The 26,249-nt window shown below is 39.1% G+C and overlaps 1 protein-coding gene across 1 annotated transcript in view; it reads left to right on the forward strand.

Moving 5' to 3' along the window:
* The first annotated feature begins 503 nt into the window (after positions 1 to 503).
* Positions 504 to 26,249, forward strand: part of LOC135205713 (uncharacterized) — a 28,436-nt gene continuing 2,690 nt past the window's right edge. The window contains exons 1-3 of the mRNA XM_064236818.1: positions 504 to 634; positions 18,936 to 19,023; positions 19,385 to 19,615. Coding sequence (XP_064092888.1) covers positions 554 to 634; positions 18,936 to 19,023; positions 19,385 to 19,615 — 400 coding nt within the window. The 5' untranslated portion in view covers positions 504 to 553. The remainder of the gene's footprint in view (positions 635 to 18,935; positions 19,024 to 19,384; positions 19,616 to 26,249) is intronic.

The following is a 26,249-nucleotide window of genomic DNA, read 5'->3' on the forward strand; positions in this document are numbered from 1 at the left end:
AATTTTGTGTCTCATCTGTTTCCGGGCGATGTTGCTTGCTTGTTATTATATATTATTATTGTACCTATTTGTTTTTCACGCAGGACAGGAAGCACAGATCTGGTTAAGAAGTGACTCGATATCATTTTCATCTCGTGACTTTTCTAACGATGTCATATTCATGTATTGCTGAATGGTGTATTATCAAGTGTTTAAAAAACATACTGACATACAGACTTACAAATGCTATCTTCATCTACACGAAAATGGGATGAGAGGATCATCCCAAAAGCAACAAGATTCCGTGCTTATATAATAAAGCCAGTCAAATCTAGAAGTACAAGATTCATCGCCTCACAATCAAATAAGTTTCTAGCACCAAAAGAACTTGTAGTTCGTTTGGCAGGTTTCGAATTTAATTCTTTACTTAAACTTCAAAAGCACTATCATATGCAGTTAATATAGTTTCCCGCTTTGAGTATTTGAAGAAATTTTGATACAAAGTTTATCTTTTTCAGAGGGTCTGGACTTGCAGTGATTAAAAGTTTCGTGACCATCTTCGGATTTAACCGAAATGTCAAAGTTATCCCTGTTCTTCATCATATTTGCTGGAAGTTTAACAGCTCGTGTATATATGGAAGCTACATATGAAGAGGTAAGGAAATCATTCCACAAAGGGAAAATTTCAAGCCAATAATTGTGCTTGGGTCTTTCATTTATTCCCAAGAATTGCATTGATTTTCACATGTTCTATGTAAGAGCTAAGTTTCTTGCCGATTAAGAAAAATGAAAACAAACAGAAATCTACTATTTGAGGACGAACATCGGATTTATGTATGAATGAGAGAGTAGACTGATATACCTCCTCATGGTCGAATGGTTAAGGATAACCTCAATCGTTTATGGATCTGAGTCATGATCTACATATGCATCAGGATTTCTGTTTGCTTCTTCAATTGAGTTCTAGAGCTTTTAACGAGCATATTAAAAAAGTATGAAAGGAATCGAGAAGTTAGAAGTGGGTTCATTATGGCCATTGCAGATATATACGTATGTGTCTGTGTGTATGTACTTTTTTTTATATACACGCATTTTCGCGCATATGAAGGCTAGCTGCACTAGGTAATTAGTTTAAAAGGGAAGAAGAGATGTAGTTGCTACAGATTGAGTTCCCGGTGTAAATGAGAAATCAGTCTTTTGTTTTGCAAGGGCTAGGGATGCATGATTACTAAATAATAATAATAATTATAATAATAATAATAATAATAATAATAATAATAATAATAATAATAATAATAATAATAATAATAATAATAATATTAAAGTGAATGGCAGAATTAAGCGAGTTGATTTCAATAGTTTTTTTCTGTTTTTCTTCCAATTCGCTTCTCAGGCTCAGCGATGTTTCTGAGTAACTGGCCAATATTCATATTGGGAATTTCTAAATGTTATAAAAAAGCTAAAGGTGATCTTTGATTTTATTAAAACAAGACCTCAGGTCTAGTCAAGTCATTAGTGCCGGTATTATTCCGTAGGCGTAGTTCATTCGTCTTTGGTTTACAGCTGGTGTTGATGTTGGCATAGCTGGTATCAGGTGACGTTTCGACCTCCTCTCAGGACATCTTTTCGACGATTCGGTTGAAGGACTGTAGCAAGAGATACCATACGATACGATAGAGGGGGGGATAGGATAGAGTGAGGGTTCGGTTGCAACGAATTAAACCCCACCCAAGGGGTTGCCCGGAAGGAAGTCTAGGTTTTTGAAGGGGGGATAGGGCGGTTAAAGGAAGGTATGAGAAAAAGGGATAAAGAATGGGACAGACCCATTTGTCTTCTTTTTTTTGTAATATAGTGATTGTTGTATCTTTGTAATGTGGTTCGACTACTGTAGCATCATAATTAATCTATTATAATTATATTGTTATATTGTGTTTGCTTTTGCCTGGTGAACGTTTATTTTAATGATATAGGCTCCAATTGGATCGTCCTCCCTCCCTCCCTCCCTGCGGGGGGGGGGGTGGGGGGGGGGGGGTGGTTGGCGAGACTGGGGGTTCAGACCACGTGCTGTACATTGTTTATCAAGTGCATTATGTTAGTAATTGTTAGCGTATACTGGCTCTCTTCCCGATGATCAAAAGATAAATTATTGCCAATGTTAATTATTTGTTAGTTGGTGCAGTGAGAGTCTACTCTTAATCCTAATCATTTTCATTATCACAAGTTGTATTTCTCTTGTGTTATGCATATGCATTTCTTAATCATTACACACTTAAAATTACTGTTAGTGTGGGAGACTAGTCTACATTTTTTTGTGTTTTGTTTTTTTTTGTTAGTGTGTTAATAACATCTACTATGGTTATATGCAGGCGTCTAGGGACATCGACTTTCATTCGCACACTCGTTCAGAATCTCCATTCATTCATTTGCATTCATTCCATAAAAACAGCATGTGCGCGTAGGATGATCACACGTCTCCCACAGTCCCTCTTTTTGACTCTTTATCCCGCCAAGAATTGCGGTCTTGGGGAGACGCCCTAATGTCCCCCTTTCAGCCTTATCTCCCACATTTGTCCTCTCTTGCCATTGCATATGTATTTAGTATAAATTGCTGATTTTTGTTTTCTTTTAACAAATTTGTATGGTTTTTTCCCACACTGACCCATACACCTCATGGTGCTTCGTTTTCTTTAAACAAATGGAAGAAGGGAACAAATGTGCGTTCTGTGCACGTATGATACAGTGAACAACTGATCCTAGAATTGTCCATGGCTGTGTTGATAATGTATTGCCCCAGCTAGTACGCAACCAGCCATTGACATACGATGTAGTACGTATATTACGGTAATCATGTCAACCAAAAGGAAAGCTACTTTCAACAAAGACTTAGAACAATAATATCCTTTCATAAAGAAAAGAAAAAGTGAAAGTGATGTCAAATGCATCAAATGTATACATCATCTTTTTCGATAGCGAATGGTGGAAAAGATATGAATATGACATCACAAAGACAGATAGACATAAGCATGCCAATGCATCTGCCTTATAAGCAAGTCGATGACCACATTCCTACAGAAGGACAGATTTGGAGAAAAAGAAAAGAATTTGGTAGCCGCTGAAGGAACATGGGCATATCATTCACTTCAACACAATTTGTTCATTTCGCTCTACGGATTACACTTCCAAACTCATTAAGAAGTGTTTCGAAGTACGTTTGCTCGTGCCAGAACAAAAACGGAGGCGATTTTGAATAAAGTCTTCTTGTCCGATGCCTAGAGCACTTGAATGTTGATTTGTCCCGCGCAAATTGTGTTACTTTATATTGTGACTGCTCAAATCATGGAAACTTTGAATTATGTCCCTAATTGGTTAGGTACTTTTCACCCGGCCATGATGGTGTCAGGGTCAAAGTATTGGAAGTCAAAAATCTTAGTGGAAGAACAAGTGCTATTATTTCAAATTATATACGAGAAACTTAATTCCAATAAATGTCGGCTACGGTTTTGGCTTTGTGTGCTGATAATACGAACTGTAACTTTGGTGGATCATCGAGGGGAGGAAAAAATAATGTCTTTTACAGAATGCAACAAGTTCTAGGTAGAAAATTAATTGGTGTTAACTGCGACTGAATGCCTACCTATTGATGTGGAAGTTATAACCGTGAATATATTTTTCTTCTACATCTACTCAGTCAGAGTGGAGCAACTGAAAGAAATTTGTGAAAATGTTGATGTGCACTACCAAAACTTAATGGGATATACGAAGACAAGGTGGCTTGCTTTACGACCAGCTATTGAGAGGATTCTGAAGCTATTCAAATCATGAAAGACCTATTTTTTGTCCCAGGATAAATGCGCAACCATTCTTAAGGAGTTTTTTGATGATCCATTTGCTGAAGTTTGGCTTTATTTTGTACACAGTCAGAGTACAGTTCCTTGATTACGCTTTGAAAATCGAATCCCAAAATGTTTCAGTGATGGAAGTTGATTGCATTTTAAAAGATTTGAAAATGAAAATGACAGAGCGAAAAAGGGAACTGTTCATCCCAATGACAATCACCAAGATGCTCCGAGATTTGGGAGGGAGGGCGAATAATGTTGAACATTTCAAAAGTGCAGTAAAGTCCTTTTATGCAACATCAGTAGAATACTTAGTAGATCAGTGGACTAGGCCATTTGATGAAGTACAAAATTTTGATTGGGCCCTTCTTCAAAGTAAGTCCAACTATGCTGGTCTCAGGTCCAGGAAACAGTGAACTATATACAAGGGATAAGACCTGATTCCGAATAGATGATAATGAACTTGTGTCAAAAATTTTTGACTGATGAAATGATGCAGCAATGGAAAGTAAGTGATCGGAGGTGGATAGAAAATGGGTAGATATTTTCTGCCCGCAGAGAGTGTTCTCCTTAATGAACAACTTCTGGATATCAGTTAAAAGCCAGTTGCAAGTAACTACGCTGAAGTCGGCACTAATAGTGAAATGCAATTTCGACTTTAATGAATATTTAGAACTCACTCTTCACTCTTAAAGAAGATTCAATCTACACAAAAATACACCAAAGGTTGATGTAAGAATTTTTTCTTTGTTTTATGCAGCCTACAATTCTCCTTGTATATTAAAGACTAATAATTTTCTGTTGAAAAGGTCAGAAAGAAGGTCAGAAATAAAAACGCTAACTGATAGATCTTCTAATTTATCATCACCGTTCCTGTTGAATATACTTAGTAAAGATCAAATCAAGCCAGAAATACGCCAAAGAATGATGTACGAGTTTTTTTTTTCTTTTTAAATAATGTCTGTAATTTTCCGTAAAATTTAAAGAATAGTTTTCTGTTCAAAATGTCAGGAATAATGTCTGAATAAAACACTAATTGATAGACCTTAAAATGTCAGCAATAATGTCTGAATAAAAACACTGATTGATAGACCTCATTTATCATCACCTGTAATTGAATATATTCATGTATTAAACTTCTGAATTTACAACGACTCAACATAAGTGTAAGTGTACTATATACTTTTGTCCCCCTTTCGCAAGTCAAATAAATGGTCACCCTATGCAGAGTCAAAGTACGTATATAGAGTTTACCACGAGGCGGTACTAAACCTATCCCCGCCCCTTGTGAAACGTCATCAGTTACAAAAGGACCAAATCTTTATGAAACTATATTTACGATAACATTTTCATATAACTATTTTTGCGATGTCGGTTTTTTTTTATATAAATTTTCCTCTGATTGCATGTTGCAAAGAATGCTCTTTCAAATGATATATGGCACATTACAATTACGATTACAGTTAGTGCCTCAGCAGCGTGATTGGTATTGTATTAGCGTCCCACCTCGGTGGTCGTGGGTTCGATTCTTGGCCATTCGGAAGTCACGTAAAGCCGTTGGTCCTGTTCTGAATAACCACTGGTTCCATGCAACGTAAAAGCACCATACAACAACAACAAACCCACAAGCGCGCACAGCAAAAATTGTCTACGCACACAAAAATGTTGCAATTACTTCATCCGTCAACCTACATACATTCACGTTTCGTAGCGTATCTGATGGATATGAAAGCAAGCTGAAAAATGGAATTAGAAAGCTGATAAAAGTTTACTATATAATGTTCCCCCGAACAAAATTTTTTTCGAGGAATTCTAAGTCAAAGACGGAACAAAATTTTTAAATTTTAGGTAAATATTTACCACATTTCTTTAACATAATTTTTTTCATCTTATTACGTTTTGCCATATACCATGTAAAAGTACAAGGAATGCCCTTTCAATTGGTATATGACACATTACAATTACAATTATTTTCAAACCCATAATCACGCACAGAAAAAAATGATCTACTCACGCAAAAATTATAAAAAAAATAAGCGTTCGAGGGAGATCTGAAATCTAGCCCCACCACTTGTGAAACGTCATCAGATTCATCCAGCCAGACTGGCGAATACTTTTGTGTACTTTTTCCGAAAATATTATAATCATGCATAATTAATACCTATATGTATAAAGTTTGTGTTATATGTAAACTTATGTGTTCGGAAGTATATTTATGGGATATGAAGTGCTATTGAGAAATTTGCTGGAAATGTGTTCCCTGTATCATTTTCTTCATCATTTATTCCTTTGATACCTTATATCGTACATGATGTAATTCTAATACTTTTGATATTGTTTCTTTTTTGTGGTCAAGTCGTGCAAATGAAAAGCCTGCATCCACATTTTCTTTGTATTTATTGCATAACGATAAGTATTCATAATAAGATTTGGAAAATATAATTAATCTATCGTTCTAACCTTTAGCATAAAAAAAGTTGCTTTTCAAAGTGAGGTATGAACACAGTGACAGAAGTAAATACATTTCTTAAGAATTATTTAAAATCTTGATAATATTACTACCTGAAAGAGAGAGAGAGAGAGAGAGAGAGAGAGAGAGAGAGAGAGAGAGAGAGAGTTGTCATGTTATAAAAAATGGACTTGAAGAGAATACAGCAAACCAGTATATAGGTAAGTAAATAAATAAATAAAGAATAAACACATGAAGAAAGCTGGAGTAGCTATGTGTGTTCGAACTGGTATACTTAATGTGCAATAAAACAAGGCTTTGGGTTGGGACTAAATGAGAGAATGGGTATTAAAAAAAATCAAGCATGTGACCTCCCCACAGATTTTATCAAGATTTTATGAAAAACACCATGCGATATGGATTAAATGTATAAAAACTAAGGGTTCTTTAAGTAATTCAATGGAGAGGAAGTGTTACTCTTGTGACCGCACAGTATTAGCTCCGCCCCACTGCCGAGTTGAGGCAGACCCTATATACTTTGAACTGGGTATTAAAAACATCAAGCATGTGACCTCTTTACAGATTTTATGAAAAACACCATGCGATATGGATTAAATGTATAAAACTAAGGGTTCTTTAAATAATTCAATGGAGAAGCACAGGAAGTGTTACTTTTGTGACGTCATAGTATTAGCTCCGCCCCCACTGCCGAGTTGAGCAAACCCTACATACTTTGACTCTGACCCTATGCACGCGCGTAATATTACAAAGGCGAACATTTCTCCTTCCGAGAGCGTGTGACAGTGTCGGTCGTTGAACTATTGCTCCCTCCCGCCCCAGGACCCCCGAACCACGCGCGGGAGGAGACCAAGGAGGGCTTCCCCGGGACCGCCCCAACAACCCAACCCGTCACTGAGTCGAGCCATGGGTTGCTTTGGGGTTGTTGCTATGCAGGTGTGCCATGGTACTCTCTGTCGCCCTTCTTTCTCATGCTCTCTCTCTCGAGAGAGAGAGAGGAGGAATAATAATGATTTTTGCTTACTTGCTTTTTTTTTCTTTTTTTTTACTGGGCTATTTTGCCACCCTCCAACCTCCGTCTTCCAATCCCCTTCTCTCTCTGGTATACGTTCCCAAGGTTTTTGTCGCTATTAGCGCGTGCAGTGTGGTTTATAGTTCTTCGCGCATCGTCGACCCTCCAGTGCATTCGCCGTGTATATATCGTCTATCATTTGTATTTCAGTTTCATTTGATTTTACATCTACATCCCATTCCACAGAATATACGATACTGCCCATACCATTCCTAATTTTTTCTACGTCCCTTCTCTAATTATTCTGCCATTGGCCTGCCTATGTTTGAATGCCTTGTTTCTTTGTATGGTGTTTTTTACGTTGCATAGAAACCAGTGGTTATTCAGCAACGGGATTTGAATGCTTTTTGTTTGGTTTCTGTGTACTTTTTTTTTTTTTTTTTTTTTTTTTTTTTCTCCCTCCATCCCCTCTTTCTCTCACCCCTCAGCTCCCCTGTTTAGTGCTATAATCGTTTCTTCCATTGCTGCCGATGTTGCTTGGCAGTTCTGTGTTTGTTTGTGCTTGTGTTTGTGGTGCACGAGATTATTTAATGGTTGTGTTTGTATCGGTGTTTCTGTGAGTTTTTTAATGATGTCGCTACCTGACGCCATATGGTATTTTAACTTTTGGTAATTTATTTATTGTGTTATACTCATCGATTGCTTTTTGATAAGTCCCTGGGTGGGCCATATCCTGCAATGCTGCAAATATATATGGTCGTTGTAAATGTGCCAAAGTTGTGTATTTAAATTTTGATATTGCATTGTGGGATATTTTCTGTTTTGATTTTGTACATTGTTTGGTGTTAGTGAGTTTTTTAAGGCTTCGCTATATGAGCTATAATTTGGATTTCTTGTTTTTGCTTTTTCGTTTTCGCTTTGTCTCATCAACTGTCCTCTTCTCCTTCTTAACTCCCTTCTTACTGGACATGTCTTGTCCAAGGCTGGATGACCCCCATTGCAATGAATTGCATGTTTACGGCTTTGTCGTGGCCTACCTCGCTGCATTTAATGCAAATGGTCTGTTGATTGGTGGGACACTGCTTTTGTAAGTGCTCATATGATAAGCATTGCCGCAGTGCGGTATTGTACCAATTTATTTCTTCCGGGACTTGATGGGGGGAAAATATTGATTACAAATTCTTACTCCATTTCTGAGGGCTCTCTGCGACATTTCTCTTTTTTCAAACGTAATTTTAACTGTACGAATTTTTGAAGTTTGTTGTGTTGATGGATGAGCTGTTGGTATGATTAATATTTCTTTCACCCTGGTCCATGTTTGCTTATTTTGTACACTGTATATCCTGTCTTCATCTGAATAATCCTCAATCTGTCTGTCTACATACTTCAAGATTACTGATCTTAATGAGTTTACTTGTGGTGGAGTTGATTATCACTTAATTCAATTTCTCTGAACTTTTTTCTCTACTTCCCCAAGTACTTTATCGAGGTCCTTCAGTTTTTATTACTATGTATATATGCTTATTGTATCCCTTATTGTATTCTATAAATGTCAAAGTTTTGTGTCCCTGACAGATTGTAAATCTGACGTTTCCGACCCTCAAAAGGGATCTCCTCCTCCCCCCAATTCTTATTTTTACTGAGGGCATCCCCCCGTTCAATGAAGTTACTTGATGATGATGATATGCCTGATATATTGAAATGTTGAATTTATTTATTAATTATAATGTTATTGAGGCGAATGATGAATGATTATAACAAGGAAGCAAACTACTGCCTGCAAGGTATTAACCAGTCACATGAATTTTGCTCACAAATACACAGTTGTGTAGACCGATGGTCTGTGTGGTGCTTGTTTTTGTATTTGTTTCGTACAGGATGGGAGGAGAGCAGAAGAAGAAGTGTTAGAGAAAGGGGAGGAAAGGACCTCCGTTGATCCTACCTTCCGACCTTTAGGAGACTGGACGGGGGTCTCCCTGGCCCCCATGGGAGCATAACTAGAACAAATTCCACCGGTGGTCAAGGGCAAGGGATTTGCTATGCCTATTGGAAGGATATAGGATCTAGGTTTTATTAGGTACTTGGTTTAGGTAAGGTTAGTTATCAGGGCGCTGGCTCGGCTGCCTCTCTGGAGCTCCGCTGCACACGTCTGTCTCTCCAACTGCTGGGCTGCAACCATCCGATCATCGGTTATCTGTAGCAAGACTTAAAGGGCCCATAGACGTTACGATCGCCGGATCCGGTTATCTGCATCGGAAGTAAATATCACTGTCTTTGGGGTTATCGTTCGACCAAAGTGGGCGGAGTCCGTCGGCCTCTCCGACAACTCGCAACCTGCCGTTGCCAGGTTCGTGGCATCCGGTTTAGTTTCAGGTGGCCGGAAGCCTCCACGTCTATGGCGTGATCTGAAGATTTACTTCAGTTTCAACGAGACGCTGAAGCGGGCAACATGGGCAGGGGGCTTTTTTTTTAACGTGCAGATAATGAGTTCAAGGAGGAGTTTATTGAACGTCGTAGGAGAGAGAAATTGGGCTTATGATAAATTAGTTGGAAAATTATTGAAGGATGATATATATATATATATATATATATATATATATATATATATATATATGTGTGTGTGTGTGTGTGTTGCATCTTGCATAGTCTAATGGCATATGGTAGTTTAGTATACAGGAGGTCTATGATCCGTTAATGCAGACTGGGCACTTAAACCTACGGTTCTGCAGCCAAGTAAGTGAAGTGTACAATTTTCAACTCTTGTACATAAAATGTTTAGTTTATGCCAGGGGATACTGAAATATTATTGAATTATATTGTCGTAGACTTATTTTATTTTATGTATGGAAAAAAAACGATGCAATTCAAACAATAGTACTACATGCACACACACCAAATATATATAACATATATATATATATATATATATATATATATATATATATATATATATATATATATGTGTGTGTGTGTGTGTGTGTGTGCGTGAGTATACTATGTATTTACGTATTGTGTTTGATGCTATATCTGTATGTATTAGTAGTACTGTTCCTTAAATTACATTGATGTTTGCCGCACAAAAAATAAGTTATGAAAATACTTTCAATAATATTTAAGTTTTACTTGGTTAAATAAAGAATTTTGTGTAGAAAAGATCTGAAATTTGTATTCTTACTCGGGTACAGAACCGTAGGTTTAAGGGCCTATTCTACTTTAACGGAACTGTAGACCTACTGTACTACACCAGGCTGTATACCACTAGAATATGAAGGATGCTGTGTATGCAACATAGTGACTGTTCTCCTTTGTAAACTCGTGTTGCATAACTTGAATAATTGCTTTACATGTCTCTGGGATTATTATGGCCCAAGGAACGACTTGTAGCGTGAAAGCGAAGTGTGTCCTGCAAGCTTTTGTACAATGACTTTGGTTTTGTGTGTGTGTGTGTGTTTTTTTTTTTTTCATTGTATGTACAATTCCCTGGCGGTCTGCTCCTCTTGGTAATCGAACCAGTCACCAGGGTAAAGTTTTAGTTAATTAAATAAACAATTGTGAGATAATTAATTTCATTTCTTCAACCCTAGTTCAATTCAGGCTCTCCTTTTTCGCTGCGGGTTTCTAGTTTCAGCTGCAAGAGCGCAGTCTATAGCGTCATCACTGAGCGGAGCGGCCATGTCCTCACTCTACCAGGTTTCGGCAAACTGAAGTGAATCTGAACGTCTATGGGCAACAAAGATGCCGGAGACAGAACGGAACCTGATCCGCGGGTCGTAACGTCTACGGGGCCCTTTAGACTTAGACTTAATGGGGACAGGAAAGGATGGATTTATTGGGGTGGGGGGTTGAAGGTATGGGGTATGGAGGTATGGGGACAGGTATAGAGTAAAGTAGGAAGTAGAAGTAGTGTTAGTAGTGAATAAAAGGGGGCAGACCCCTTTGCTTTGAAGTGAGGGTGCATTCGGTGCATGATTTTTGGCGAGGTGGGTGGTGTCAATGATGTTAAAGTGTTAGATTGCCTCTCTATTGTAGGTGTGGATTTTTTTTTTCACTATTACCAGCTACTTCTAATGGAATTTTAGTGGCACTAGTCATACTCATCACAGTTGTATCCCTCATGTACACATCTGACTCACACGGACACTATTTTAAATTTGTTTTTTTTACACAAACCCCCACTTGTACGCTCTCACATACCCACTTGCAAGCTCTCTTACATCCACACACACACACACACATCCATACTCCCCCTCCAATTCTACATCTGTTCTTAGCTCACATATACTGGATCAGATGAAACTTCTTCTATCCTAGGGCCTAATCTTGGCCATATTTTGAGGTCCCTTCTTCCTTCTCTAGTTAGCATTCTGCTTCTTTCCAACAGGTTGTCGTCCACCTCAGACATCCTGTCCAACGTCTTATTGGCTAGCCTATGAATCCTGCAGTTGAAGCTCTCCATCATTGATCTTTCGTGCAATTCTTTTATTGTATTATAATATGGTGGTAACTCTTTGTACGCTTTTCTGATGACTTTATTTTGGATGGATTGTAGTTTTGTCATCGATGTTTTACAAGTTGCTGCTAGGATCGCTGATGGGTACTCCACTGTGGCCTCATCAGTGCTTTGTACAACAAGAGGTACGTGTTGGTGGATACTGAGCTGAATCTCCTGATTTTCTTGGCGTTTGACTGCCTCTTCTGATGCAGTTCAGCAGATGGTGTTTTAATCCTGTCCTGGTGAAGGTAACTCCAAGGACCTTGATGGAGTTCTTGAAGGGAATTCTTCTGCCATCCATAATTACATCTGATGGTTTTGGAATTTTGATTGGCTGGTGGCTATTTTCCATTTTTTTCATATTCATTGACCTTATTTATTTCCCCTGCTGTTTTTAGGGCTAGCATGTTTTTACTCCTTTTATTTGGGTAGGTCATGATTTGTGTGTGGTCATCCGCAAATATAATCTGGTGTCAGCCTACATCAGGGGCAAGGACATCTCTAATATGGAAGTTGAAAAGTATTGGTGCCAACACACTCCCGTGGGGGACTCCACTTAGAATTGGGAACTCCGGACCTGAAATTCTCCCCATCTTTATTTGTGCTTCCCTGTTATCCAGGAAGCTGCACAGGAGCCTTACTATGAGGTTTGGCATGGGAGTGATCATCAATTTATATTTCAGGCCATTGTGCCACACTTTGTCAAAGGCTTTTGCAATGTCCCTTGAAACTACATTGCACCCTTGTCCTTCCACTTGTGAAATTGCTATATTTTCATACATTACTGCAGTGGCCAGTTTGAGTCCCTCTACCATTTTCATTTAGGAATCTTACTAACCTGTTTTTTATTTGCAGCGAGAGTCTGCGTGGCGATATTATAGTGGCTCAGACCTGGAATTGAATTCTCATTAGTTGGGCGTCTTGGGCAAAGTCGTGGAACTCGCATTGATGGTCGCGGAGATTCTGTCGTGCGAGCACCATCGTAATGTGCCTGGGGATGGACGTCAGGAATTCTATCTGTAGTATAATATTAGAAATTCTCAATATGAATATTGACCAGTTTCTCAGGAACGTCGCTGAGCCTGAGAAGTGAATTGCAAGAAAAATAGAAAAAACTATATAAAATCAACTCGCTTAATTCTGCCATTCTCTTTAACAGCATTGGCTTAAACAGAGAGTCTTCTATTAAAATAATAATAATAATAATAATAATGATAATAATAATAATAATATAATAATAATAATAATAATAATAATAATAATAATAATAATTATGAACTAAGGAACCTCCGTAACGAGGCTATAATATTGACAATTGTTTTACCATGAATAGGACTGGAGAGGGATACGGAGCAGCATCTGCAAAGTCTCACTAGTAATTTTTAATCTTGTACAAAAGTATATTCTTAACACTACTGTGGCTTTTAATTATCCATAATAATAATAATGATAATAATAATAATAATAATAATAATAATAATAATAATAATAATATTTTGTTGCAGATGATGGCAGCATCAGTGGAATTGATTTTATATATGGGTCTTTTCAATTCTTCTTATTATTCTCTTCTCATCAGGGCTGATATTTGCTAATAGCTGGCCGATGTTCATATCTTGGTTAAAGAAATGTTTTTCGGGAGCCGTAGTTTTCCTCCGTTGAGGGTGACCAGCTTCTTTGTTATCGTCCTCATTCTCTTTTCGGCATCCTTCTCATCCAGGCGGTGCAGGCATTCCATGATGGCGGTGGGGTGAGCCCGTTCCTGGGTGGAATTGTCGTCTCTGTTGGCTGTTCCATAATTAGCATTGCCTTCCCGGACACTCGGATGGGCTACTACAGGGTTCCTGTGTTACTGCATCATGGAGTGCGACTTTGTCTCGTTCCTTCGCCGAAAGTTGACGTTGAAGCAGGGTCCTCCTGAAGCTCCTAGTGCCCGGGTCTTCTGTGGGCAGATGGGTCATGTAGCCGTAGAGTAGTATATGAAGGTAGGAGACCCTCTCTTAAACATGTTTTGTTGAAGATGATGGCAGCATCAGTGGAATTGATTTTATATATTGGTCTTTTCAATTCTTCTTATTATCTCTCATCAGGGCTGATATTTGCTAATAGCTGGTCGATGTTCATATCTTGGTTAAAGAAATGTTTTCGGGAGCCGTAGTTTTCCTCCGTTGAGGGCGACCAGCTTCCTTATTATCGTCCTCATTCTCTTTTCGGCATCCTTTCTCATTCAGGCGGTGCAGGCATTCCATGATGGCGGTGGGGTGAGCCCGTTCCTGGGTGGAATCGTCGTCTCTGTTGGCCGTTCCATAATTAGCATCGCCTTCAACAAAACATGTTTAAGAGAGGATCTCCTACCTTCATATTCTACTCTACGGCTACATGACCCATCTGCACGGGAAGACCTGGGCACTAGGAGCTTCAGGAGGACCCTGCTTCAACGTCAACTTTCGGCGAAAGAACGAGACAGAGTCGCGCTCCATGATGAGATGAAGAACTTGCACACTGAGCAGCCCATCCGAGTGTCCGGGAAGGCGATGCTAATTATGGAACAGCCAACAGAGACGACGATTCTACCCAGGAACGGGCTCACCCCACCGCCATCATGGAATGCCTGCACCGCCTGGATGAGAAGGATGCCGAAAGAGAATGAGGACGATAACAAAGAAGCTGGTCACCTCAACGGAGGAAAACTACGGCTCCCGAAAACATTTCTTTAACCAAGATATGAACATTGGCCTGCTATTAGCAAATATCAGCCCTGATGAGAAGAGAATAATAAGAAGAATTGAAAAGACCATATATAAAATCAATTCCACTGATGCTGCCATCATCTTCAACAAAACATGTTTAAGAGAGGGTATACAATGCGCAATGGGAATACAGTACTTACAAGCTTTGGAATAACACTAGCAGAAGTTAATATCGGGAGAGAAATCTTTCAAGGCGACTCACTGTCCCGACTACTCTTCATAGTAGCCATGATTCCCATGACGAAAGCACTGCAGAAGATGGATGCTGGGTACCAACTCAAGAAAGAGGCAACAGAATTAACCATCTGATGTTTATGGACGACATCAAGCTGTATAGTGAGAGCATCAAGGAAATAGATACCCTAATCCAGACTGTAAGGATTGTATTTGGGAATATCAGGGATAAAGTTACAAGATGGGAATAGCATCAGGCATATAGACGAGACAGGATACAAATACTTGGAAATAATAATATAAACATCAAGAAATGAAGAGGATACGATCAAGAAAGAATTTATGCAGAGACTTAAGGTGATGCTCAAGTAAAAACTCAATGCTGGAAACATAATGAAAGCCATAAACATACGAGCAGTACCAGTAATAAGATGCAAAGTGGGAGTATTGGATTGGACGAAGGCTGTACTCCGCAGCAGAGACCAGAAAACTACGAATTACATGACAATACACAAAGCACTACAACCGAAAGCAAATACAGACAAATTATACATAACAAAAGGAATGAGGGAGAGGTCTACAAAGCATAGAGGACTGTGTCAACACTGGGCAATACCTGAAAACCAGTAAAGACGAATGGCTAAGGAGTGCATGGGAAGAAGGACTGATAAAAACAGTCTAAGACCCAGAAATATACAGACAGGAGAAGAAAAAACAGAACTGAGGAATGCCACAGCAAACCAATGCCCTACAGTACATGAGACACAGTAAAGAACTGGCCGGCAACGAAACATAGCAGTGGCTAAAGAGGGAAGAATTCAAGAAGGAATGATAACAACTGTACAAGATCAGACTCTAAGAACCAGATATTTCCAAAGAAAAATAAATGGAAATAATATCTCACCACTATTCAGGAAGTTCAATATGAAAGACGAGACCATAAACCACATAGCAAGCGAATGTCCGGCTCTTGAACAGAACCAGTACGAAAAGAGACATAATTCAGTATGCAAAGCCCTCTACTGGGGCCTGTGCAAGAAATATCAGTTAGCTTGCACTAATAAGTGGTGCGAACACCAGCCTGATGGAGTGATAGAAAACGATCAGGCAAAGATTCTCTGGGACTATGGTATCAGAATAGAGGGGTGATACGTACCAATAGACCTAGACGTGACATGATTGACAAAATCAAGAAGAAAGTATCATTCATTGATGTCGCAATACCAGGGACACCAGAGTAGACGAGAAAGAGAGATAAAAAATTAATAATTATCAAGACTTGAAAAACAGAAATAAGAAGGATATGGGATATGCCAGTAGAAATGGTACCAATAATCATAAGAACACTGGGCACAATAAAAAAATCCCTAGTAAGGACCCTGGAAAAACTAGTAGATGCCGAAGTACATCCAGGACTCATGCCTTGCTATAGAAACAGCGCAGATAGTAGAAAAATGACGGGCACTCCTAAGTAGGGAAGGATGCAACCCGGAACCCAAACCCAGTAATAAATACCACCCAGTTGAATGGGAACACTGAGATACAAGAAGAAGAAGAAGAAGAAGGAGAAGAGAAGAAGAAGAAGAAGAAGAAGAAGAAGAAGAAGAGAAGAGAGAGAGAGAGAGAGAGAGAGAGAGAGAGAGAGAGAGAGAGAGAGAGAGAGAGAAGAATAGTTATAAGTCGAAAAACATTCACATTCCAATAGATAATTCGAAAAGAAACCCATTAGGTGAAAATAAAGCATATTTACTTGTTAAAGACGCACAATTACGTGAACTCTGCCTTGTAAAAAGTTTATCTGTAAAGTGTTGAATTTTAACATTTAGAAAAAATATAAAGATTTTCCTCACACTTTCTTTTCTTAGTAATTCTTGGTAATAATTAGAATGGCTTTATCTCGAAAGAGAGAATAGCGAAGAAAAGAGTCGAGTAGACCGCTTTACTGACTGTAGTTGGATTGATGTTTAAGTTAAGAGTGGCTGGAGGTATTATATCTCACTATTGTTAAATTAAAGCTGCTTTTCGGTAGAAGCCATAGTGGAAAGGGTGAAAATAAGGGAAAATATAGCTGTAAAATTATTGTGATTTGGAAAGCTTATTTAATAAAAGTGAAATGAGAAAAGCCCACTAGTAGAAATTGAATGAAATATTGGCAGGGGCTAACGATGCAGAGGTGGGGCAGATAACGATTAGTTTTTAACATTCTCTTTCGTGGCCAAAGGTTTTGTGAAGGGAAAAGGAAGATTGTTTGAGGGGCCATTGCAAGTCAGAAGTAAAAGGAAAAAGTGCATAACCTGGAGTTTACAAGACATGTTTCGTTAAGGGATACCTATGTACCATAAGGTGCGTAAAAGGGTAAATAAGATAGAGGTAACTCTAATACACATAGAGACAAAGGAAGGTGTATGGTATGATTTTGAGTGAGATGGATAGTTAACCGAGTGTTTAGTGTTCAATGGGAAGAGTCATTTGGGTGAAGAAAAGGAAAGGTGCATATTTATCAAGTGTTTGATTTGAAATGATAAATCTAGAAGTTTGGAATAGAGCGTTAAGGTATTTGTCGTAAATGGTCCCAGGAAAAGCTTATGATACAACTTATGGAGGGATTTATGTAGTAGAAAAGGTTTTGAGAATGATTAAAAGTTTATATGATATAAGTGAAGTTAAATTGAATATGCATCCAGGGGAGTAACTGGTTGGTGAAGTTTGAATCTGACACATGAATTTCTTTGTCTTCATGTCTCTTTAATATCTTTATGGATGAAGTCAGGAGAAAGACAGAAACGGTAATTGGAAATTTGTGAGGCAGGAAAACGACTCAAACGGAATGTGGAAATGATTTGGTTTGCAACTAATGAAATGCTGACTTAGGATGGTTAAAAGATGCACCAGAAATCAGTGAAAGTATTTGAAAATGTGTACAAGAAAAAAGTAAATGTTAGGAGACCAAGAAGTGGGAAGATAATAGTAATATTGATGACGGAAGAATTGAAGTGGTTGATTTGCATATTTATTTCATAGTAAATAGAAAGAATGGTGGTAGAATGAGAGAAAAAGTGCGTCAAGGAACGAACAGGTGAAGTAGGAGAAGGAGCAAGGATTGAGCAAAAGATTGGGAGACTGGGAGTGCCTATGAGAGCCTGGATTAATGAGCGAACTTTGCTTCTTTCAAGTGAATGATGGATGTTTAAATGAGAATAAAAAATAATAAGAAAACACAAGATTTCAATATGCTGAGATGAACTGTTAGCGTCTTATATTTGGCATAGGAAGTACCTAAAGAAGGAGAGATGTTGAGATGCACATAAGTGGTAAAAATGGAAGCATATGCGATTGGAGAGATAAGTGTACCTACTAAGATGGTACGATCATATGAAAAGAATGGAGGACGACAGGCTGATCAAAGATTCCATATCTTGGAAGTGTTGGGAGGGAGGAGGAGAGGAAAACCTAGAAAACACTGACTGACGGGCGATAGAGCTAATGGAAATAAAGGTCCTTAATACCTAAGAGGTGTTAAATTGCGCGTAAGATTGCTGTGAATGGCATAGCGTATATTCGATAATGGCTCCGCAAGCATCTCTGGTGGAAGTATGAAGTCACTGACATGCTGGAAATTTTTTGCACAGGGGTTTATCTATGATTCAGCAGTTAAGATAGTAGATCACTTGCACTTCAAATTATCACGAAGAACATTCAAGATGAACAATCTGCGGAGCTCGGTACATACTTAGTAAATGTTTTAGGCATCACAACACTTACTAATCTCTCGAATACAAAGCAAATAATTGCATTGGTTTTACATCATCTGTAACTATTTAATTAAGGGCGCGAAATAATTGCTACATGGCGATAACCTTTCAGTTATTGAGATTTCAGTGAGGTGCGATGGCAGTGTGTGTGTGTGTGTGTGTGTGTGTGTGTGTGTGTATGTGTGTCTCAGTAGGCAGGCTCTTCAGTTTGTTAATATCTAATTTCGTCCAACCTTTAAGGGAAGAACGTGCGAGACGCAACAGACTCACTGGGAACGCAGACGGTGTTTTAACTCCCTAAAAACACGTTTAATGAATAATTGCCATATCTGGAAATCACCTCATATTTTCTGTTGATTTTATTGAATGCAGAGTTCTTTGCAGACTAATTGAAATAAATAAAAAAAATTCACCTTACAATCAAACAGAATTATTACTACTTGCTATGATTTGTTTGTTTCCTTTTTATTCAGACGCAGTCAAATTTCCATAGAGATAAGCGGCAGTTTTCAAAAAAGGATTCTTTCAAGATAAGGCGGCAGTCCCGTCACTACTTTGAAGGTAAGACTGCTTCATAGTATGCTAGATTTTATTAGCGTTTTTCCCAGACTTATTGAAACGCAGGGCTGGAATTAATTGCTATTTTCACCTGTTTACTTTCTCCCAATATTTTGCAGTCTTGACGGAATTAGCTGCTGCAAAATTCAAACTGTTGCACTACTTGACATAGTTTTAGTAAAATCCTAATTTCTGATATAGATCCCACTTAATTCATTAGAAAATCACTAACAGAGAGAGAGAGAGAGAGAGAGAGAGAGAGAGAGAGAAAGAGAGAGAGAGAGAAAACACTTTACACTTAAAATAAACTTGATCGCCGTTGGTGAAATCTACGCGTCATCGTTGATTTTCTTTTTTCTCACAGAAAATAACGAGCCGATACAAGATGGCTGTCAGAGGGACGAGGCACGTTACATCGGCGATGGCCAGTGCTACAAACTCCTGACGAAGGGCCCTTGCGCCATTGACGAGTTCCTCGTTCTAAGTCGCAGGAACAACAGCGGTGTGTGTGAAGCTAGACTATGTCTACCCGACAGAATCTTCATCCCTGATTTCCAGTTATGCTTCGACTTTCGGGATCCAAGTCTCTGCCCTTGTAAGTTCGGCTTTCTTTGGGTATAGCGAAGTCTCAGTTTTTTCCAATAATACCATTTATCCGGTAGTATAGCCAACCGCTGCATCTTTAAAATAGCTTTTAAGCATTTAGCTAAAATTTCTGTATACCTCTTTAATAAAAGTAAGTACATTATATTTTATTATATATTTTTTCTCATTTTATATGGGCACTATATATAAAAGGGAAGTTTGATTTTATTTAGGAAATTACGCATAAAATAATCATGGTTTATAGCTTTATCTTAGCCATCCAAAATTAAAGTAATGTTTGCAATATATAATAATCAGTAAATTATGGCTGAATATTTCAGTTAGTGAAACAGAGATGAAAATGCAGGATAAATTTAGCCTTAGTCTGAATATTAAGTACATATCAACAGATAGGATAATTCTGAAATAATTTCAGTTATGAGAATGAAAAAATGGAAACCATCTAAAATATCTTTGAAGAGAAGCTTGAACAGTAAGAGTATCATAAAAATGAATTTGGTAGCGACAACGTAAAAGTTTAGCTACCTGGAGTAGGAGATTCTCTATCCAAGTCCCTTTTGTCAAGCTTGAAGAGTGGTTTTTGAAAAGCCATCATACTTTTTAGGATGCTGTTAAGTCTGAATGTTTGGGAAGAAAAATTCTGTTTTTTATGATAAAGAAAGCAAAAGAAATATCTCATCCTTATCACCGATGGCCCAGGTGAAAAAGGTCTATTTGTCGCGGGTTGTAATGTATCTATAACACCATCGATATTCAATGGTGGGAAATATTAACCAGAACAATAACTGTCCGCTTAATTACTGATAAATCAAAGTGAATTCATAAATCTCCAATTGATGAAGAACCTTTAGGATTCCTTTTCCTCGTACCTGCCATTCGGAGCCATAGTGGAGCAGGTAAGTAGAAAAATACTTAAGTTTGTGAAACAAGTATAAAATTTGGCACAAGTGCTCATTCTAGCAGCCTCTTTTGAGAAATCTGGGTGCCCACACAAAATTTTAATGTAACTAATCACTTTTCAAGTGGCCGCTAGTTGTTTCGATTTCTGACACTGAGTAAATTATTGTTGAAATAAATACATATATCATTATTCAGATAATTTCTTCCTGGGTGGAAGAGTTAATAGAAGATATCACCAGCGCTCCTACTACTATACTTACCATTGTGATAAAAATGGTGTACAAAATGGCTTGCCATGAAAGATTTTGCCTCAAAACTCTGTAACTTAGAAAGATCGAGACATTAAATTCTTATCTATGCCTACATTTATGAGGCGAGAGAATCTGTTACTAGTATTTCTATTGGGGCTATTTACACCAATATAATGATAACTGGAAGGGTATACAAGCACAAGCCTATAATGCAGCATGGTAATAAAGTATATTGTCTATACTAGAGTACTAGAAACAATGTCTTTTTTTAAAGCCTGAAACGAACACAAGCTTTTGTAGATGCCTGGTGTCACCCTAAGTTTAGTGTGACGAAATTCTCATCATTTGTAACATTGTAGTTACACCTCACACTATGATTGCACCACACATTTGCAGCTACCCAAACTGTGCATATAGACCTGATTCTGTTGGCATTTTGCACCTGCCATGGCAACCAGACTTGCAGCCACATTTTGTAAGCTGGTTCACAACTCTTTGCAATGGAGAGTTGACTGTCCAGAAGATTTTCCAGTTTCGCCAGTCTTTTCCAAACCCCAATTACCTGGACTCTGTGCTTCTGGCTGGCACATAATTGATTGACCCACACACAACCTTCCTGATATGCTGAACTTTTGGTGTGCTGAAACAGAACTGCTCTGATAGACGTTAGAGGGATGGCTTCATATGGTCTCTGCTCTCTGGCAAACAGGTCTGAGACTGGCTTTGGCACTGCACCACTTGGTGGTGTTGGGTTTTTAGACTTGAAGGAAGCAATAAGGATATTTGTGAAAGAGTCAGGTAGCTCAGGTAGTACAGATTTTACCCTCTCTGGCCCAAACTGTACTGGGTGATGCTCTTACCCCTTGGTTGTCTTTGGCAGGGTGCTGGAATACCGAAATGCTGGTCCTATGAAAAGAGAGTAGTAGCCATAGTTGCTCAAGGGTTGTGATTGACGTTGTCCACGATCACAGTGTTTGAACAACCCTTTTCTCAAGACTGGTGGGGGGACAGGACTACACCCTCTTCCACATACTTGGTGAAAGTGACAATCTCTCAGTTGGGATGATAGCTCCAGCACCCTGTCATAGAAAATGTTCACGTCATGATCATGAAGCATTTCTACCAGGGTTCTCTTCCTGGTTTTGGCATGACAAGCCATGCCCACGAACACTGGAAATGGAGTTTCCCTATCCTTAAAGTGTCGATGTACACCTGCTCCTTCCTCCTGTTTTAAGAAGCAGTAGTACTGCAGAAGCTAAGCAACGGCTAGGTCTGACTTTAATGAGCTAAACCATAACTGTGACCTTATGTCTGTTCTATGTTAAACCATACCAGTGAAATGAAGCAGACTTTCTTTCAGGTATAGCATCGTTGATGCATCCTTCACCAAAGATACCATAAAACCTGGACTGATGATCCAGAAATATGCTTCCTCAGTATTTTTGTTGCTTTGGCAATCACAAGTGTATCTGAGTAGTGAGATGCCTGAGATAGAGCTGAAGCTACATCTTCCTGCAAGGCAAGTAGCTCACTTGTTCCTTTCTTGTGTACTTCTAATTCAGGGATTTCTGCTAACAAATTGTCCTTTAATCTTGTTGTATTACAGTGGGTGAAGCAATGCCCCAATGTTGTTCCAGGCACTGCTGGTATAATTGGGATATGTCTGCAAGAGGAAATATGGCAGAACCATCCGACCTCAAGCTGGTTTCAATGATATAATCAACCAGCTATGATAGAACCAGTGGATATACATCTGGTTCTTCAATGTGACATTGTTCTTTCTCAATATTTCTAAGATGGGACCTCTCTCTCTCCCTATTGTAAAGACCAGTGAGACATACAAGATGCTATTTCAGCTCTTGTGCTATTGCATCACCTGCATCTAGTTTTGCCAATAATTTACCATCATTAAGTGTGTGAGTGCACTCATTTACTCGCCTGTTGAGATTCATGGTCATTACATGTCGAAGATCTGATACAAGTGCCACATTTTCACAAAAAATAAATGCTTCATTGTAATGACCTCTTTGACACTGTTTAGCATGCTTTTCCTGTGGTTCCCTACCTTCAACTGTAGATAAGTGCTTTATTGCACAATCAAGTTTTGCATTATTAAACATGACCCCTAACAGCTCTTGTGGTATTTGGCCGTGTTTTGTCATATTGTTGCCTCTATGCTACTGCCTTTATCCAGCCTTGCTGAGTCAAAGTCAAATGTATTCACCATTCTATGGAACAATGGTACATTGGTTGAAATCATCACATACCCATCATGTTCAGAATTATGATATACAGAAGTCAAGGGTGAATTTAGACCTTCATTTTTCTTGTCTTCCTGAAAAAGACAACATTTGCTCTAGTCGGTCTTCCTTTTGTCTGTGATTGAATTTACACTTGCCATTATGGGGTCTTGACTAAGGCTGATGGGTTATCCTTTTTCCACTATAATCTGATATGCACATTGATGTATGAGATGCAACTAGATTCAGTCACCTACGCCTAATTCGATCATTCATCCAGTGCCGTTTACTTCCATGTGATCTGTACACCATACAGGTAAGAGCATGAACAAGTCATGTAGAGCCCCGCTTACTGTTGGCTTGACTCTCCTGTCAATTCAGGTGTGGCTTGCTAACTAGATCCACCAACTATACTAGATATATTCTTAACCAGCTAATTGATATGGGGCTACTAGAAAGAATTTTGGTATCACTAAACTACTGAACTACATTAAAGCAAAGCTAGGTACAGTTGAAGTAATGCATGATTAGCTGACACTGAACCCCATGCTGAGACACAAAGTAGTGAAGTCACCAGTGTGCCCTGGTTGTGCGCTGACATTCATTTTTTAAACTGAAACTAAAGATAAAACCAACACCTAATGCACCTAAGACTTGCAAACTATTACATTGAACAGGAAGACATTTTTCCATCCCAACTGAATAGTGAGACATGATTACTATTGGATGACATCTTTATTAATATATGCTATATGAAATATTTAACAGAAATACATTTTACTTTTGCTTGGTGGCTGCCTAAAATGTGCATAACCAAAATAAATGCATAAACAAATGACCAGAGCCACATGAGTTCCATGTTAAAACCTTGACTAGCAGCCACCTTGAACAACGGCTGTCGTTTTGGAATTTTGAGCGGACAGCAGTAATTTTTTAAAGTGGCCTATGGAGAAGATATGTACCAAATTTCGTGCTTGTATCATTGAAGTATTTTTGTGAAAAAATGGTTCCATGTTCTGCACAACCACCCAATTTGTTCAATGTATATTAAAAAAAAAAAGAGGATTTTTTTTTGAACGGTTGGAACGGACGAGATCCGCGTCCGCATCCAACATTCTTAAAAAAGACGCACAATATAGTACTTCATAAACTACTTTTCGCCATCATTATTCTTTTTATAGTATTTTCCCATGTCAAACAGTATTTTTCTGATGAATGAAATAACCTTTTTCTTGTTCCATATAAGAGTATAAGTGTTCAGTGCCACAACTGCATAGCAGTCCTCTTTTCTTTTTGCACTCTCTTACTTCACCGGAGGTAATCCGTTCCTTAGGCTCTTAGAATATCAACGTCATGAAGACCTGCTGGGTTACCTGCTGGGCCCACCCACTTCAGATCTGTTAATTACAGTAAATACAGTCTTAATAAATATGGAGAGATTGACAGTCAGGTGTAGTTTGACTAAGCATAAAAGTAAGATTAGTTCAGCTCTAGTGCTTGGAAAGAAGTGGTTCGTGACCTTTATTTAGTTTTGTTTACAGCAGCATGACTGCTGGCATTGATATAAAGTACTTCATAATTCATATGCAGCCATTTTTTATGATATTGTACCAATTTAATGGCTTTAAAGTCATTGCACCAATCTTCAGACCTGACCTTCGTTAGCTTGAAGTCATATTCTCAGATTATATTATCCGCACGTAACTGATTCCTTCGTCGTTGGTGATGATAGATAGAACAGACAGCCGGTGTCCATGGAAACTACTAAGGAAATTTAGACGAAATGGGATTTCGTTTGACAGTCAATGGCTCTTATGATGATGTTGCTGAAAATAATAATAATAATAATAGAGGATTAAGTTCCCTGATCAAGCCGTCTTGCGAGGTGGAAGCTCGCACTGCTCTTCTCGTGCGGACGCTGGAGACTGGGAGCGTAGTGTTGGGAAGGTCATTGCCGATAACGGGGGCACCTGATTGGCCCGTTCGATCGGCTCTATGGTGCTGGCGGGGGCGGCGCCCTACGTGCCACCGTCGGGAGGAGTGAAGTCTCTTGGGTGGTGTTGAGGCTGGGTCTCTCCTTCCCGATGTGTAGGGCCTCCAAGAGGCGGAGGCGACGGTGGTCTGCTGCCTTATCGATAATTCTGATATTAGGAATAATGTCATTCCTAGTTATCCTGGTATTGTGGGACGTTTTTTGGCATGATTATGGATGGCGCCTTCCTGAGCGTGGCAGGATATCCTCTTCGAAAATCGCATAGTCGTCATACCAATGTAAGCGCCGGGCATTCCCGGACAGGGCATTTGTACTGATAGACAACGTTAGCTTTCTTGAGAGGGTCCTGCATCACGGGGGCTGGATTGTTTTTCATTATCAGGCCACTGGTCTTCTTGCTCTTGTAGTAAATTATTAGTTTCACTTTTTTCGCAGGGTCCATGGGGAGACGTTCCTTTCTATGATGGTACGAAGGGCTCGCTCGTCCTCTTTGTATTTCTTATGAAATACTCCCTTGTAAAAGAGAGTGACGTCTTCAAGGGCGGCGGGCCGAGTTTTTAGAAGCACTGAAAACGACACCCCCGAGGAGTTATTGCATCGATGGACGTGGAGTCCCTTTTCACGAAACGTCCCCGTGGATGAAACAATTCAGATAATCCTGGATCGTGTATATAGAGACGACTCCACGCCCCCATTAAACATCCCTGAGCATGCCTTCCGAAAAACTCCTTGAAAATTTGTACAAAAAAGGCCCCTTTCTCCACCCACAGAGGACATATGGGTGCTGTGGAACGTCGGGTATTCGCCAACATCGAGAAGCCGTCTATGTACGTTCCGGTATATTGACGACACTTTCATCAGCGCCAGCACGGTGGAAGAAATAGAGCGCCTGCGACAAGCCTTCCACGACCCACAGCAGACTCAACTTCCCCATCGAACACATTGCCGTGACCGTCGCCTCCCCTTCCTTGACGTCCTCGTCGGGCAACAAGAGGAGCGCTTCGTAACACAGGTGTATACGAAACCCACGAACCTGGGCATGTGCCTGAACGGCGAGAGCGAGTGTCCAGAGAGATACAAGCGCACTGCGATCAGCGCCTTCATCAGGAGAGCTCTCTCACACTGCTCTTCGTGGAAGGACATGCACACTGAATTAGAACGTGTTGCCCAAGTTTTAATTAACAACGGGTATTCCAACCGGGACATCACTAAATGCATTCGCAGAAACATCGATGAATG

The sequence above is a fragment of the Macrobrachium nipponense genome, chromosome 11, assembly GCF_015104395.2.
Source record: "Macrobrachium nipponense isolate FS-2020 chromosome 11, ASM1510439v2, whole genome shotgun sequence".
Taxonomy (NCBI): Eukaryota; Metazoa; Arthropoda; class Malacostraca; order Decapoda; family Palaemonidae; genus Macrobrachium; species Macrobrachium nipponense.